A 17,971-nucleotide genomic window follows, 5' to 3' on the forward strand; every position below is an offset into this window, starting at 1 on the left:
AGTGAATCATATTAAATTTATTAAAATAATAAAACTAAATTAAATCTAAAAAAAATAAATTTGGAGATAAAAGTATAATTTAACTAAACTAAAACTATAAAAAAGTAGAATTACTTTTTCTTAATTTTATTTAAATATTATACTTTTATTATTATTTTATACTATAAATTAATGTCACTTTACACTTTTTTATATTCTCTTTAATTTACACAATATTTAAATCGAAAAACAAAGATGAAAATTAAAGATTACCAGGAAAAAAAAAAGTGGTTTCAAAAACCATAAATTTAAAGATGAAAATTAAATTTCAATTAAACCTTCATTAATCTGCCCACGGAAAACTTCCAAAATTCAAACCTGTCTAAAACCCAATTTCCTGAGATAATACTAGCCATCCATTCTGACTCAAAACACATCAAATCCAACCACAACACGCCACGTGTCCCTCTCTTACAAATTTCACCATTGGATCAAGCCAACCCAGACACGTAGGCCCCAAATGTTCCAAAAACATTTTCTGTGAAACTTAACGCCGTCACCATCACCTCCTTCAAATATAAACACGACAACCTCAAACTCTGTCTCCCTCTTCAAACCACAAAAATATCGTCTCAATATATCGCGACTCACTCTCTTCTTCTGCATTTCCCAGCTCAGCATTGCCCTTCTCGTTGTTTCGTCGCAGCTACAATCCAAATTTCCGCGCCACTGGTTTTGTCTTCTTCACTTCTACACTGAGCTGTGTTTGCGAAATCTTCGTTGTCATTCGCCATGTGGCTGCGTTTCAGCGTCTCCACGGCCATGCGCTAAACGACAACCCCACTTAGCAAGCGCGGTTTTTGATCGTGGCGGTTGGAAAGCGAAACGCAATCCATGTGCGTGCTTGCTTCAGTTTCAGGCGATGCGGTCGAGGGAAGAGAAATTAGTATAAAGAGGGGCCAAACCCAAACCTGAAGCTCACAACAAGAGAAGAGTACAACATTCTTTTCTCTCTGTTTAGTTTGGTAAGTCGTTTTCGAATAGTTATAGTAATGACATCACTTCCATTATACAATTCTCTTCTTCTTCTTCTGTCTCCTTGCCTCTCTCTCTCACACCTTTCATCTTCCGACAAACATTCATTCCACGGTCTACCCATGTTTTTTTTTGTGCTTAATCTTGTAAAAAAATATTTTTTTGTGTGTGTTTGTATTATTATTATTTATTTGGAACGAGTAATAATGGCACTGAGTTTTTCTCTCTCTATTTTGGTTTTGTTGGGTTTTGGAGTGTAATCTTATCTGGGAGAACGTGGATATTGATTGTGATTTACACAAAAGATAAAGAGAGAATCAGAAGAGTAGACTGGTGCGTGAGGGAGGTGTCAGAAAACTTCGGCTTCGACACGCTTTGCTTCTTTTATTTTCGATTTCTGTACGATAAAGCACCAACCCCACATTACTTATTACTGCTTGCACCACTCAGTGAGTGAGTGGCGTAGCATAACATAACAATAACATTGTATTCTTCATCACATTCTTCCAACGAGGATGAATGGCTTGCTTTGCATTTATTCTCAATTGTCACCGTTTTGTTTCTTTTCGCTTTCAATTATTCCTTCTTTTCGGTTTTTGGGGTGCCTAGCTTTTGCTCTTGCTCTGATCCCGAGCCTCCTTCGAGATAATTGCTTTTCCTTTTTGTATTTTTATCTCAGGACCATTTTGTTTCTCGTGAAGGATATTGTTACTACTTTGGAGTTTCAAACAGTTTTCTTTTGTAATTCTTATTCTTATTTCATTACTTGTTGCATTCTAACTTGTTTCTTCTTTATTTCGCTGCCTTTCCCTGAAAACCTAATTGACATTGCTTTTACTTGCCGGAAATGGCCATTCCATGTCACTGTTTTATTCAATGAAAGTGATCCTCATTTCTCAACTTTATCCTTAAACGTTTTTCATTTTCATTTATATATATATATCTATTGTTTCTGATTCTTGGAAAACCAATGCATGCATATTGATTCAGTGGAATTTAACCAGAAATGCTTTGTTTGTGTGCAGGAAGGGAAAAAGTGGTGAAAATGTTTCCATGCATAAGTTGTACGAAGCAAACGGCGGAGGATGAGGAAGAAGGTGGTGAGAGTGGCACGCCGAGTACAAAAGAAGCCGTCAAAAGCCTGAGCTCGCAGGTTCTTAGTCCCATCTCACTCTTTCACACTTTTCTTTTGCAGCTTAGCTTCTTTTCCCATCTTGGTGAAAACAAACAAAATCAAACCCAATATTGATGTGGGGACCACCCCTTTCGATCTTTTGCCTCCACGTGTATTTATGTGATATACACCACAGGGATACTATAGTTATCTAGGCAGGGATTGTTTTGGTTTAGGATGACGTATGTGTTGTGTTATGGCCACTTTTGCTGTTGATGCATGGTCCACTTCCTCCCACGGTTTGGTCCATTAATTGGTTTTATTTTCATGCATGTGGTGCTGACCTGACGTGACCATATATATAGCATCGTCAACCATGTAGCTTATTCTCTCTTGAGTTACAAATTACGGAACCAACTCGTCAAGTAGGTTCCCAGTGCCCTTTTTCGGCTACTTATAATTGCACATGAGGGTAGCAAGGTGGGTTGAATCAGACTTTATAATAGTGACGGCATAATTTATAGCTATAGCTGTAGAATTTTACCACCTAATGTGCCGATTTTTAATTGTCATTTCACTAGTATAGCACCCTAAAGTAAGTACTTTGAGATTATTCACTTATCATTGATCGACCTTACCATTACTTAATTTACCCACTTTTTTTTTTTGGAAGTAAAAGCAATTGTGTGGTAAAAGTTAAAATTTCTTTGATTTGGGACAGTGGCATTGTGGCAACATGTTCCACATTCCGCGGTTTGAGTAATGTTTGAAAAAGATGCCTAGCACAGAAGGGAATGCTATATTCGTATCTTGGTGTGGCCCATTCTTGAATTCTTGTCGTCCCAAAAGTTTCTATTATGTGCATATGCAAAATAATAACAATAACAATAATAATAATAATAATAATAATAATAATAATAATAATAATAATAATAATAATAATAATAATAATAATAATATTGTTTTTTGTCAGAAAAAATATATTGACATTTATTAGTGTTTTGGCTAGAATATTAGTAGGTCCTCTAGAACTAGAAGTACAAGAGCAATGTCATTGAGTGAGTTGCTTTTGATTGTGCCCCTAAATCTCTTTAATAGCTGAGCTTAGTAACCGATTGGACAGCTAGCCGTATAACCGTCGTTGTGGATTGATGAGTCATTATGATTTCATTAAGGAGGTTCCAATAGGTAACTATTATTATGGAGTAATATGGAGAGAGCAATTACAAAGTTATTGAAAGTAGGATAATTATGCAGTAATAAATACTTATTATGAAGATAATTATTAATAATAGGGTAATTAAGACTTATTACGAAGAGAATGGTTATCCGTTATTATTAATGGAGGATATTAGTTTTTACACCATTAGCCATTAGCCATGCATGAGCATCTCAATTTTTTGTTTTCTCTTGTTATGTTTGCTTATTAGTTACCTTCATCTTTATGCTTATCCTTCATCCTTGTCAGTAAAGTTTAAAAGATTTGAATTACAAGATTAGAGACTTGTATGTGAGGCACGTTCTGATGCCCATCCTAACTATTTTGAACCATATGTTTCTGATTTGTGTGAAAATGTTGACAAGTAATATTTGGATAGATATTGTTGGAGATTTCTACAAACAGGAAATGCTTTCCATTGGGGGTACATAGTTGATAGTAGGATATATATAAGGTTCCTATAATGGATGTTCATGTTCACTGATGTTGTTGTCATCCACTTGTATCCTATACACAAAGTACATTCTCCACCATCCCAGCTGTAAAGGTATTGGACGATGCTTCGAAATTGACACAAGCCTTAAACCTTAGACTCCATCTAGTTTCATCCAAACATATATTTTTTAATTTATGTTTCAAAACTTCCAGACTTAGTTTCCCTAATCTTTCCATGTATGCCATTTGACAAACACTTCTGCTTCATGCTCTATTGAAATCCAAGTGGATGTCTCTAAATTATTTAACTTACTCTAGTTTTTCTTTTTTGGGGGTGCGGGGTGTCCAATATTAATAAACTAAAAGGCTTTTGAGAGTTTTAATTGCATTAATTGTATTATCTTCTTCTGGCAAGTTGAGAATTGGTTTTCTATATATAACTTTTTGTCTATCAACTGCATCACTTAACGAGACAATTAGATTTATATTGGATTTTCAAAAGGAAAGGAATATTTGAATGGGGATCTACATTGTTAGCTGTAGGGGAAAGTACAGCACTCAGGTGTTTTGAAAGCTTTAACACATTCTTAAGTACTAAAAAAATATTTTTAAACTCTCCCCCACCTAATTTTAAGTGTCAATGGTCAAAATCATAGATGCAGAATATGTGTAACTATTCAAGAATCTCAATTTTCTAAAAGTTTGAGATATTCTGTTAAAGCAGAATGATCTGTAAAAGTAGGTTTATATGAAGGTGTAGTGTTGACCAAGTACATGTATGTATTATGCATCTTTTGAAAATAAATATACATACAGTTATATTCGTCTTGAAATAATTTTAATGCACTTTTATATAACAGTAGTATTCTGATGGCACGTTTCACGTCTAAATTTATCTCTTGGTGGCGTGTTATGATAAAACAGTTAATAATAATCAATCTTAAAATAATTGTTCAATTGAAAGTAACTTCTTTATTGCCATTACAAAATGTCCATTTGCAGCTAGATTGATAGGTGAGAAATTTTATTGTTTTTATTAGTTTTTCATCCTAAAAGGACTTATTTGCTTATCAGATGTCACTTGTCATTAATTTTGTATGTTTCTCAGATAATACATATGTATGGTACATAATTAAAACTTTCAATGCAGTGATGTTAATTTGAATTTCTTTTTTCTGCATATGCAGTTGAAGGATATGGCACTGAAGTTTTCAGGTGCTTACAAGCAGTGCAAACCTTGCACAGGGTCCAGTAGCTTCAAGAAAGGACAGAGACCATTTCCTGACTTTGACACCGTTTCTGATGGGGTTCCATACCCCTATATTGGAGGTGTAAACTCAACTTCAACCCCTAAATGGGATTTGAGCTCCAATTTCACTGGTGGTAGCCAAAGATTTATGGGGGGATTCAGTGGTGATAGGACCCCTAGAGTGCCTGAGGCAGCACCAGCCCCTGATGTAGTTGTTCAGGATCAAGAAGAAAACCAGGAGTGGGTAGCACAGGTTGAACCAGGGATTAGCATTACCTTTGTGACTCTTCCTAATGGGGCAAATGATCTCAAAAGAATTCGCTTCAGGTATGTTAAGATATCACAAGTCTTAATAAATGCCAAGGTTTTACTAATGTTAGATTTTTTATTCCTTAGTCTGACCACTTAAATGACTCGCCTGTTCAAACTAAATTGGTAACTTATTGTTGGCCTAACTCTGCACTGTTGCCACATATTGAACATATGATTCCATTTGTGGAGATAGATATGAAGGTGGGAGCAAAAACATTTAATAGCAATATGTCCTAAGTTGTGAAAGAATACGTAACTTTGAGGCCTTCATTAATATTATACAAAAGCATTTGAGAATTTAGTTGTTGAAAAAGTAAACTAATTACCCTTTAGGAGCAACAAATACTGACATTACTTGGCATTTAAATTTGCAGCCGAGATATTTTTGACAGGTGGCAGGCTCAAAAATGGTGGACTGAGAATTACGAGCGAATCAGTGAACTTTACAACGTCCATAGATACAATCAGCAAGATCAGAACACTACTACTCCTTCGAGATCTGACCAGGATGAGGTACCCTTATGATGTTAACATTCTATTTCATTGACTGTTATTTTTATGAAAAATGATTACCAACACATTCATCACTATCATGATTAAACTTTACCATAAATCAAAGCTTTTCTTTTTTCCTCAACAAATTATACATGGTTCAAGATTTTTCAATGTAGATTATTTCCTTTAAACAGCTAAGATATTCTTACTGATACATACCCCCATGTTTATCACTATCATGAGTAGATTTTACCATAAATCAAAGCTTTATTTTTCCTCAACAAATCACATATTGCTCAAGATTTGTCAAAATGTAGATTACTTCCTTTGAACAACCAAGAGATTCATCTGTCTCAAGACTGACATTTTCACAAGAAAACCCTGTGATCCCTTCCATGGCCAAGGATTGGACACCGATGAATCAAGGTGGTGGTGGCCAAAACCTCAATGCAGGGTCATCTGTTGAAGCATCAAGGACAACCACCTCTTCTAGAGATGAGGCTTCAATGAGCAATGCCAGTGAAATGGAGGCAGAATGGGTTGAACAAGATGAACCTGGAGTGTACATCACAATCAAGCAATCCGCTGATGGAACAAAGGAGCTTCGCCGTGTCAGATTCAGGTAACATTAATATAATTTCAAAATGATGTCCCTCAACAAAAAAATATTATATGATCTTAGTAACATGTACTTAATTTGCTCACATGATGATTAAATGGTCCTAGTTTGCATGTAACATGTTGCCAAAATTTCATTAGAATTAAAATTTTCATCTAGAGAGCTAAGATTATTAGTTGGTTCTGATTTTTGATCAACTCTGGCTGCAGCCGTGAGAGGTTTGGTGAGGGACATGCAAAGAAATGGTGGGAAGACAACAGGGAGAGAATTCAAGCTCAATATCTCTGAAGAGAAGTGGATGGAATCCTCAGTTTTGTTTGCTAGAGATTGTAGTGTTGTTGATTCCAGTTTATGGAGTGGAAGTTATATACAGAAAACTAGCCTTCACATCAGTACCAATGGTGATGGTCTCATGCCATTAGTTAAATTACAAACAATGCAAGAATTTGCTTTTGTGGTGACTCCTTTTGAAGCCCTAAGGGTGTCAATCTTGCATATTATAATATATAGATGTAATAGTCATATAAGGCCCTTTCTCTCTTTATGTTATTTTTTCTTTTTATCTTCTTCCGGGATAGTGGTTACAATTGTGGTCATAGTTTCTGTTAGTCATTTGCTCATATTGGTTACTTCAGAACAATTGTTACTTGTGTTTCCGTGATTTAATGCTTAAATGTTTTTGTTTCTTATATATTGTGCAGGTTTTGGTCTTATGCTTTGTTCTTTTTAATTTTTAATTTTTAATTTTTATTATCCGTTGCTCTTAAATGTGAAATCTCTATCTTTAATTATTATAAAATAAATGAATTTTACTTTTGAAACTATAAAGTATTTTCTATAATTTTCATTGTTCTAAAATTGGAAATAACTATTTATAGTCTGTCATGTTTATTTTTAACTTAGAAATAACTTTTCTTTTCTTCTCTCGGGATACAATTGTGGTCATAAGGCTAATTTTTTTAATCATAAACTGAGTTGCTCACTAGCATTTATTGAAACAGTAATTCTTTTAACTTTTAGGCAAATTCTTAAGCTAAATAGTCATTTAATGTTATTTAAGTATGAAAATTGCTTTACTTTTTTTCCCCTCATTCTCTAAAATTTTAGTTTATCTTCTCATATTAAATGATTTATTGCCCTTAAATTTTAATTTTAATTATTTATTTATATTATGTTTATCGATCTTGTTCTATTTGTTCATTTTATTAAGTAATGTATATAATTTACATTTTTTTATTTCAAAAACCGAATACATATAAAAAAAAAATATATTTTTTCTTCAACACTTAGTTTAATTTTCTAATTAACTATATAAAATATAACTATTTTTATATCTATTCTCATGACTAGTGTATACTAATAATAAAATTGTTGTTATTTTCAAAAACCGATTACACACATAAATTTTTTTTTAAAATAATCTTTCTAATAAACTATCTAAACTTTTTTTTTTTTTAATCTATTCTCATCATATTAACTAGTTTATACTAATAATAAAAGTTAATGTTACTTCTACATTTTTCAACCCTGAATACTTATGAAAATTCCTAATCTTAAGTTCAATTATTTTAATTCTAATGACAATTATGGTCATGGTTGCTGTCAATCATTTGCTTATATTGGTTACTTCAGAACAATTGCTATTTGTATTTGCGTAAACTAACGCTTAGATGCCTTTGGTTATAAAATGTGCAGGTTCTGGATTTTTTCTTGTTCTTGATAATTTTTTTTATTGCACTTAAATTTAAAATCTCTAGTTTTAGTTCTTATAAAGTAAATGAATTTTAGTTTTGGATCTATAAAATATTCTCTTTAATCTTCAAAGTTACCCTCAAATTTAAAATAACTATTTGTACTCTCTAATATTTATTTTAAGATAGATAAATAATATGTATTTTAAGATTCAATAAAAGCAAAATTATCCATGTATTATAAACACTATTAGAAAAAAGAAAAATATTACTAAAAAAATTGTTATTATCTTAAATAAGTTTTAACAAAAATGTCTATTATATTATAGACACTATTGAAATTCACTAGTAAGAATTAAAAACAATGATTTTTGCCTTTTTCAAAAATGATTTTTTATAGAAAAATTACATTAACCTCACGTGTTCATTTTATTTTATTATATAATAAATTAATTTAAAAATTAAATGTTATTAAATTTGATAGTCAAATATCTCATATGTTGATCTTATTTTATTACATAATAAATTAAAATTTTAGGATATGTAATATGTAACATTGTAAGTTTTAAATTATTGGTTTTTTTAGCAATGATTGTGTAAGGTGATTGAGGTGTGTTTAACGAGTTTTTAAGATCTCTAAGTAGAGGTTCAATTGACTCTGGATGAAGAAAATCATCGAAGGTTTCTTTTGAAATTTAGGCCTTATAACCTTATTTTTAAACAAACATAGAGAGAGCGAGAATTTTAGAGAGTGGAGCTTTGGAGTTCTTGATTCTTCTTCTTCTTCTCTAGACTCCCTGGTAGATCTACATTTGATGCTTGTGTGTGTTGATCAGAGGCTTCTAGTTGAAGGTAAAGTTGGTGGATTGATGTATAGTATGCATATTTTCTTTCTGTACTTGTATAATTTGAAATCTAGCTCACCCTTGCTTGTTTTTCTTGTGATTGAAATTACGATGATCATGTTTTTTTTCTTCATGGGAGTATGGCAAGGTTAGCTGAAGTTGAGCTTTTAAATTTTCTATTAGTTGATATTTGTTGGAACTTTTGTTGGACCATATTTGTTAGTGATGTAATCTGACTATATTTTATAATTTATATAAACGTTATCTGATCTGCAACTTAACATTTTATATTTTACCCTTTATGAATTATCATATACAGAAACACACGCTTTATACTTGTATAATTACTTACATTTATATACATGATATATAAATATTTAGTTATCAAAAATATAATCTTAGGTACTTAGTCATTTTTTTCACTACTGTTAGTAATTGATCCGTAAGTGTATTGATCAAAATAGATCGTTACACAATATACATGCATGTTTATTAAATAATTAAAATTTATATAAATAAATATTTTTAAATATATAAATTATATTTTAATTTTATAATAAATAATTTATATTATAACAAAAAAAATTATTTTTATTTATTGAAAATTTATTTTAAAATATTAATATTTAATTTATAAATAATTATAATCAATAAAAATAATTTCTTTTATAAATCCTCTAACGAAGAATTACTCCTTAAAAACAATCTCACATGATAATAATTAATATTATTATTAAAACACTCCTTATACTATATTATATAGTCTAAATAAATCTTAAAATGAGAATTTTAAAAATTAATATCTTTTGATTTTAAAAAATATTTTGAAGATAAAATTTTTAAAAAATAATTATTTGTATATTTTAAAATAATTTTTAAAAAAAAGATTTTTAAATTATTAAGTTTTAAAAAACCATTAAAATATTAATAAAATACTTTTTTCTTCTTTTTTTTTTTAAAAAAAAATTTATGAAGTATTAAAAAAATTATTAAAATATTAATATAAAATGCTTTTTTTTAAAGAGATCTAAAGTTAGAGTTTTGCTAGCCTTATCCTTGGACCATCCTTGTACACTAACAATCTTTTAGAAATGTAAATATTACTCATCATTATTTTATAAAAGTAACCCCTTAAAATAATTATATTTTATATTTATAATAAATAATTTGTTATAATATAAAATTATTTTTATTTATTAATATCATTTTTATAATATTAAAATTTAATTTATAAATAACTCAATAACCCTTATAAATTTAATTTCCTTCTTCATTGTTAACTCAATAACTCTTATTTTCCTTCTTCATCCAAAGAAAGAAAAACTTAAGTAGTTAGTACACAGTTATACGAAACTCTTGATTTGAGAGCTATAAGATAATTTAAGTAGTTTAGATGAGAATATAGGGAATAAATTCTAATCTCCCAACCAACAAAACTCACTATTTACTAAAATTTGTTAATAAAATAAAACACTGATTTGCTTTAAAGATCTTGTTTTTATTTATTAAAAAGATAACATGAGTCCAATATTATTTAAAAATGTGAAATCGTCCTGTTTCGTACAAAGACTCTTTCGTACTGCGATGAAAACTCGGTCATTAATTAAAAAAAAAACAAAAATCACTTGGTTCATGTGATCCATGCAATGAGTCGAAAATCAACACAATTTCAGGTATCCCGTAGTCTTGACAAAATGATCTTTTATCCTAATAAATGCATGTGAACATATACACAAGGAAAAACTATATTTATATTATAAGCACAAATTTATTTATTTATTAAAAAACATCAGCTTAGCTCTGTATGTTCCACACAAGTAATAGCAGTACTAGTATTGTTGTAGTTTAGAGTAGGGCTAAGTCATGAAGATATGTATTATATGTCCAAACACACATTCACAATGAGCATGCATATATCATAGAAATAGAATCTCCCTCTTCATCCGGCAACTTTTCTTGTGAAAGTTCTTCCAGTCGGAATCTGTTGTGCTGGCCCAAATTCAGAAATCCAATTCACTCCAGCCTTCATTGCTGGAGGACGCCCCATTGATTGTCTTCGACTGCCAACAGTCAAATTCCCCAACTTCTCAGCTGTTTCAGAAACCCCACGTCCAGACCTCCCCTTGTTCATATAAGCTGCCATTGCCAACACCCCATAAACAATAACACCACATAACCTTTACCTAAAATCTTAGTATAAACAAATCTTAAGGAAATGAGCAAACCCCTTCAATGCCAAACAATTTAAGTAGTTACCTATAAAAGAATACTTGATACAATAATAAAAAACACAGACTGAAAAAACTTACTTGGGCTCTCCTTTCCCGGCTGTCGATATTTAGGTTTAGTAGTCCTCATTGGCTTTTCGTTCTTAATAGCATCCTGCACAACAACAACAAAAAATCGTTGGGAGCATGACATAGAACGGCTTAAGAAAGGAACCAGCTTATAGATTCGATGAACATATTAGTCCATCCAAGGATTAGGAAAATAAGAGCTAATCCACTATATAGAAGGAGGCTTTCGAGTAAAAATTAGATTATCATTTTCTTGATACAATGAATTAAAAAAAAGTAGTGCTTGTTTGCAAGAGAGGTGTGGTAAGAACCAGAGAATGTTGAGAGAAAACCTCACCTGATGAACCATATCCAGCTTCCGTTGCACACCTGTAACATTCGTAATTGGATGAGAACTGTGCTCTTCATATTCACAATACAAACCAAAAAGGACCTATGCATTGTACATATAATCCAACGGGAAAAGCTTTTAGATCAGAAATCATAAAAATAAAAAATGGATATTCCTGCTTAATAACTAACTGATTTTAAAACAAATAGAATAACATAATTGAATACTAACCGAAGTAGTCAAAGGTAACCCAAAGGTCAAAAAGTTTCTACTATCTTATTGTTAAGAGTAAAAAGAAATCTATAAGTGATAACGCAGCCATCAACTTCATAACAGAGCCAAAACGGTCAAAATGTTCAAAAATATTTGTCACTGGAGTTGGGACAAACAGATTAAGTTCTTGCATTTGAACTTCATAACCATTACTTATACTAAATGATAAACTTTAGTTAATTTACATTGAAAATTATCGTAGAATATTGAAGCATTTTACTAAGTTCTTTTCCTAATGATGGCGTTTTTCTTTTCAGTAACCCTCTACTTTTAGGGCCCTGTTGTTCCACATAGAAAAATTAATTGAAAAAACGCATGCATTCATGGAACTAATTAATAAATACTGTGTTATTTTCCTAATGATAAGGTTTTCAGTAACCCGCGGTTCGGTCCTCTTGCTCCTCGTCAAAAACAAAATGAAAAAATTGCATACATTCATGGAACTAATCAATAATCAACAAACATGTAAAAACCAAATATTACGTCACCTGAAGCTAAAGGAGGATGTAATTTCAGCGAGGAAAAATTATTGGTGAGCTTTGAATTAGGTAAAGCACCAGAATATCTCTTAACCCCTTGCTGATCCAGTGCTCCTCTAGTTCCAGCTGGAAAAAAAAAAATTAAGATCCCCATACAAATGTAAGATACGCAAGTTCCCCCTAGCTGACAAAATAAATAAAAATAATAATTCAAACCGGGTGGAGGAGTTCTCGCTACAGCTCTGCTGCGAAGGGATGGAGGAATGTAAAAGCAACTCTACAAGAAATAAAGAGTCTGAATAAAACAGCTTATAAAGTAAAAAAAAAAAAAAAGATTCTTGAAGAAAATAAAGACTACAAAACATGAACTAGTTAAAAGATTACCTGGAAGAAAGGATGTTGAAGGGCCTCTGAAGCTGTTGGCCTCTTGCAGGGATCCCAGGAGCAAAGTGACTGCATTAATAGCACAGAAGAAAGCAGAAGGGAGAAAATATTAAAAACTATTTGATCAGTGGCTCACGGGCTAGGCAGCTGAGCAATATTACAAAAAACTACTTACTGTGATAAGGCTGATTGCATCATCACTTGCAGACGGGATCAACGCAGAAAGATGCACACCGGCATGCTGTAGAAAGTAAAAGGTGTATAGTGTAAACTTAGTAGAATGCCATTGTACCAGTACATGTACATTAATTAGCAAAATAGCATCCCAGGATGCTAACTACACAAAAATAGCAAGATCCAAATTATCTAACCTGTGGAAACTGGTAGTTAATATCCCTTGCAAGTTTAAGTCCATCAGCCCAAGATTCAAGGGTTGGATTGCCTATTACACCACATATTTTGTAGATCTCATCTGCTTCACTGCATGCATCCCAAGGAAACATGTTTATTTACAGAATCCAGTTGCTAGTGAGGACTGCTTTAGAACATGATTCCACTTTAAAGCAAAGAAAAGCATTACATTTTGCAACGGCTTTTTTGTTAAAAAGAAAGTGTAATCAAATAAAAGGAAATTAGATTTTATAAATTGCCATTAATTCCATGTGCTTAAATTTTGTTTTCCCTGAAGATATATTTGCACTTTCTCAGTTAAAAAATCATCATTTCGGGGGGGGGGGGGGGGGGGGTACGGGGAGCAAGTGTGAAGCTAATACCTTACACCTGGGAAAAGTGGACGAAGAGAGAAAAGCTCAGCCATTATAGCACCCATTGCCCACATGTCTAGAAAGGGAAAAATGTTAATATATAAAATGGTACTCAACATCATCACTGCAAAAACGTCAGTGAAGAACATAAATGACCCCATTATTCCCAATGAGACACTCACCAACTTTAGATGTATACAGATAAGACTGAAGCAGCACTTCAGGAGCACGATACCTAAACAGAAAAGATCATCCATCATACATGTTCTTAGAAACCTAAAACACAGAACATGATACATCTATTGCAAGTTGAAGAAGCACGTACCATCGTGTGGAGACATACTCAGTGTAGGGTGGTTGTGAACAGATTTCTCGGGCTAGGCCAAAATCAGCGATTTTGATTATATCCTTCGTAACCAACAAGTTTTCTGCAAAGAGCAGCATATCTTGTGTCAAAACAGAAACGTTATATGACAGAGTAATAAAGATACACACAGTAGACCATGCTCTATGTTTGTTTATTTTAATTACGTCTCGCAATAGGGAGTTCTATTCAATTAATTAGGCATTTGGCAAGCCAAAACTACAAAATGAATATAACCATATTAACTAGATAAAAACTAGGGAATTAGTAATAAGAGAACAAATGCTGACAAAATATACATTACATGCTACAATATAAATGAATTCTCCCATTTTATCAAAAACCATAATCTACCAGATTGTTGATAAAATCATGAATAAATAAGTACCAGGCTTCAGGTCACGATGGAAGTATCCACGCTGGTGCATGTAAGCAAGACCTTGGAAAACTTGAAAACACCAATTTCTAATTTCACCTTCAGAAAACAGTTTTTCCCTGTCTTTCATAAGTTGGTATAGGTTGCATTCCTACATCACCCAAAAATTTACATTAAAATCAGTATATTAGATCTAGCATCAGCCAACCTAACGCCATTTCTACCAAGAACTTTAGTTACCCACCATGTACTCAAAAACAAAGTACAAAATGTCACTTTCCCGAATAACTTCCTTCAGCTTCACAATATTTGGGTGGTTCATTTTTCGTAATGACTGCCGACAAGGAAAATTAGAGAATAATTATATACATAAAATCCAACAGTAAATGAGAAATAACGCTTCAGAAAGATCAGAAAGATGCGAAACCTTGACTTCTCTCAGATTTACACACTCCTCCCAAGAGTAATATTTCTTCTTCATTTTCTTAATAGCAACCTGCAATTTTATGACTTATTAGGACAACATCCGACTTCAAATAGAGCACCTTCATCGTGTCAGTTAAAGCATACTTACAACTTCACCAGTTTGCTTATTAATAGCTCTCCAGACACTCCCAAACGTCCCATCACCAACTTCCTTAATTAACTTGTACCTGTATTTGGGGGGAAATGTATTAAAAACAATTAAAAGTAAACAAGAGGGAAAAAGTAACTTCCGCAAAAAGAAAAGGAAATCACCTCTCCATTGTTCCCGTGGAACACAAAGCAGCGCTTTCTTTATTCAACAAATATAAACAAAAACACAAAAGATAAATGGCATTTATCTCGTGTAGCTGATGATGCTCAGAGGTTTATAAAATATTAACAGGTTCCTGCTTGTCCAGCAAAATCCACCATCAATTTTCTGTCATAGCAAAAGAGGGCATAGAAGCAGAAACTTTCAGACGGACGGGCTGCACAGCTTTATTCATTAATAGACCCACAGCTTTGAAATGGTAGCAGGATAAAGGTGGTATAAATGAACAAAAACCAGAGATCATACTGACACTTCTCAGGTCCCACTAAAATGGCTGATCAAAGCCATATCATTTCTCTCTAGCTAAAATAACCGTGACCCAAGACTTCATAACCATATCAAGATCTACTTCATCTAATCGATGTAGGATTTTTTCAGAAACTTTGGATAACTGGTGTATTGTCAGCAAATATACCCATCAAGAGCAACAACGAGACAAATTCAATAACTACAGTCCGCACTGATTCAATGCAAATGCTTCTCACTCAAAAGATGCAGCCAGAATCCAATATTCAGTCACCAATCTATAGACTTCAGCCCTGTAGAAACCAACATAGGCCAAGTTAAATTTTTGCAAAATGAAAACAGACGGTGATGTCAAAGAGGCTCTCCAAGATAGAAATCTTACCCAAGAAAAGGATTTACCGGAAGTTTTAACTGAATGTTGGGTCAGCAATGCACTGTCAAAGGAACACTTATCAAGACACTTCTTTTTGGATCGGTGTTTTGCAAAGAATAAGAATAAGCGCTTACTTGTACAAGTGCACTAAAGATGCAGCACCTGTATCAGAAGAAAGTAGCATCACGTACCCTGCGCTGATCATTAAAGGGGAGCAGAACACTAAGTGCAATTAACAAAGGAAACCCGATGAAAATCTCCAAGGATGAAAACTCGCCAATCAAGCACTTCTTGGAATGCAAAAAACCGATACTGGTAGCAATTTGTCCAGAAACAAACTCCCTCCATGTCTCAAAATATAAATCACAATCCTTTAGATTCAAACCCAGTCCAACCTATAAAAAACAGGAACATGGACAAAGCTTCAGGGTTATATAGATAATAAATTCATATTTCAAATTTGTCTCCCATGCATGATCAATAACAAAAATCTCAACGAAAAACGGTAATGACATGTGAAATCAGCCAGCTTGTGGTGTCAGATGCTATAATAAAACGGACCCTGAGTCCCAGACTCCCTGCAATTGAAAAAAACTGCAGGTTTCGTTTCGTGCAGTTGAAAAACGACGGCAGGTTCTTTTATCATTTAATACATATAATTTATTTTCAGTGGCCAAGATTTAATCCATTTCCACAACAAAACAAGAAGTAAAGCTGCGAGTCTGTTTCAAAGTACAAAAATAAAACCGATTATATTTATACCCACACCTAACAGCTAAAATTGGAAAATCCTGTCCAAATATTGAAAGTTTTCCAGCTATAAAAAAAATATATATAAAAACCAATCTCAGAACTCCACCTAAATTCAAGAATTAAAATTCCTCCACGTAAGATAGCCTATAAGGAGCTCTAGAAATTGATCAAGTTGATCATCGCATAAATCCCAAATTCCCAGGCATTAATACTACCAAAAATAAAAATATCACCGAATCAGAACACCCGCAAAATAGCATCTATAGGTAGCGACGACAATGAAAACAAAAGCACAAAACGCCAGAAGCTGAAAATTATTCAAGTTCGATCAGCACAGAATAATCCTATCTCCAAAGCCCTAACAACAGCAAAGCACCAAAAAATAATCACAAACCCATAAAATCCATCACCAGAGCCAAATTCAAGCAAGGCAAGATCCTATAACATCCAAAATTAAAAGAAAAATAAACAAATTCAACTCCTGGATTGTGAACCGTGAAAAAAACCGAAGAAATCGTGAAAATAAAAAAGGAGAAGCAGAAACGATGGCGAAATTAAAGCAACAAGGATTGCGAGAATAAAGCGGAAGGATCCGAAGGGGATCGGATCGGATCTGAAAAGGAAGAGAGACCTGAAGAGCAAGCAGCATAACAACCGTCTCGAAGGACGGGAAGAGGCGGAATCCAGAGCTTCTTGTTGTTCGTAAACGATAACCCTCGCTTTGTTTTTCTTCTCTCTCTCTCTCTCTCTCTCAAGAAATATAGGAATTAGAAAATGGGTGTCTCTCACGCACGCACCTAATTTATGCCTTCTGGCTTCCCTCTTTTCTTGTCCTCGACTCCAACTCTATAATATATTCTTAGCTTAACTTCCCTATTTATAATTTCTCTTCTCCCTTGCCTCGTCATCCCTCACATCGCCTATTTTCATTCCACGTCACATTCATCCTTTTTCAAAATTCTTAATTACCCATTCTTTATTATCATCATACTTTTAAAGAATATGCCACATTTTAAAATATCTATTATTATAAATTAATATTTTTAAGTTTAGATCAGATTAGAAAATACTTTCTCATGTTTTCGTGAAAATTTGATAATATTTCTTTTTAACCCCTCATCACAAGAATAAAAATTACTTAAATCATGAAATATTTAATTTTTAAAAATTAAACAATACTCAAAAGTATTTGATTGAAATTCATAACATAAAAATGCTACATTTCCAAATTCACTTTTTTTTAATAAATTTCTATTCCATAAAAAGAAAAAGGCTTGACAGTTTGCATGATTTCTGCCTCCTTCCTATTTTATTAGCACTTTCTTTGGTTGCACTTAAAATTCATCTGAATTTTGTACTAAAATTATTCGTCAATGTTTCCTGTCTCGTTTTATTTAACTTAAATCGTAATTTTATTCGATTGTAATTTTGATTTTTTTTATTTTAAAATATAGATATTTAATTTTTTAATTTTAAAAATATAAAAAATATTGATTTTTTTATTAAATTAATATTTATTAATTATTAAATTTTAACGTTTAT

General features: G+C 32.4%; 2 protein-coding genes across 7 annotated transcripts; one reads left to right on the forward strand and one right to left on the reverse strand.

Annotated features, from left to right (window-relative positions):
* The first annotated feature begins 398 nt into the window (after window positions 1–398).
* Window positions 399–7,148, forward strand: LOC109799962 (protein BREVIS RADIX). The gene is made up of 6 exons (XM_020360631.3): window positions 399–1,004; window positions 2,040–2,167; window positions 4,970–5,358; window positions 5,718–5,856; window positions 6,156–6,460; window positions 6,667–7,148. Exons 2-6 carry the CDS (start codon window positions 2,060–2,062, stop codon window positions 6,743–6,745), a joined length of 1,020 nt encoding a protein of 339 aa, XP_020216220.1. The 5' UTR covers window positions 399–1,004; window positions 2,040–2,059; the 3' UTR covers window positions 6,746–7,148.
* Window positions 7,149–10,741: 3,593 nt separating this feature from the next.
* LOC109800007 (cyclin-dependent kinase F-4) lies at window positions 10,742–17,289 on the reverse strand. Of its 6 annotated transcripts, none has more exons than XM_020360682.3 (19): window positions 17,061–17,288; window positions 15,868–16,071; window positions 15,686–15,737; window positions 15,000–15,596; window positions 14,836–14,914; window positions 14,689–14,757; window positions 14,506–14,595; window positions 14,274–14,412; window positions 13,847–13,949; window positions 13,704–13,756; window positions 13,531–13,597; window positions 13,129–13,237; window positions 12,933–12,998; window positions 12,758–12,826; window positions 12,590–12,650; window positions 12,383–12,499; window positions 11,628–11,659; window positions 11,303–11,375; window positions 10,742–11,129 (listed from the first exon to the last, which is right to left on the reverse strand). In XM_020360682.3, exons 4-19 carry the CDS (start codon window positions 15,005–15,007, stop codon window positions 10,933–10,935), a joined length of 1,332 nt encoding a protein of 443 aa, XP_020216271.1. In that variant the 5' UTR covers window positions 15,008–15,596; window positions 15,686–15,737; window positions 15,868–16,071; window positions 17,061–17,288; the 3' UTR covers window positions 10,742–10,932. The 6 variants fall into 6 exon arrangements, with proteins under 6 accessions (XP_020216271.1, XP_020216272.1, XP_020216273.1 ...); XM_020360683.3 differs by having other exon boundaries at window positions 15,839–16,071; XM_020360684.3 differs by having other exon boundaries at window positions 15,703–15,737; window positions 15,811–16,071.
* Window positions 17,290–17,971: the final 682 nt, after the last annotated feature.

This window comes from Cajanus cajan, chromosome 11 (genome assembly GCF_000230855.2).
Source record: "Cajanus cajan strain Asha chromosome 11, NIPB_CcT2T_4, whole genome shotgun sequence".
NCBI lineage: Eukaryota > Viridiplantae > Streptophyta > Magnoliopsida > Fabales > Fabaceae > Cajanus > Cajanus cajan.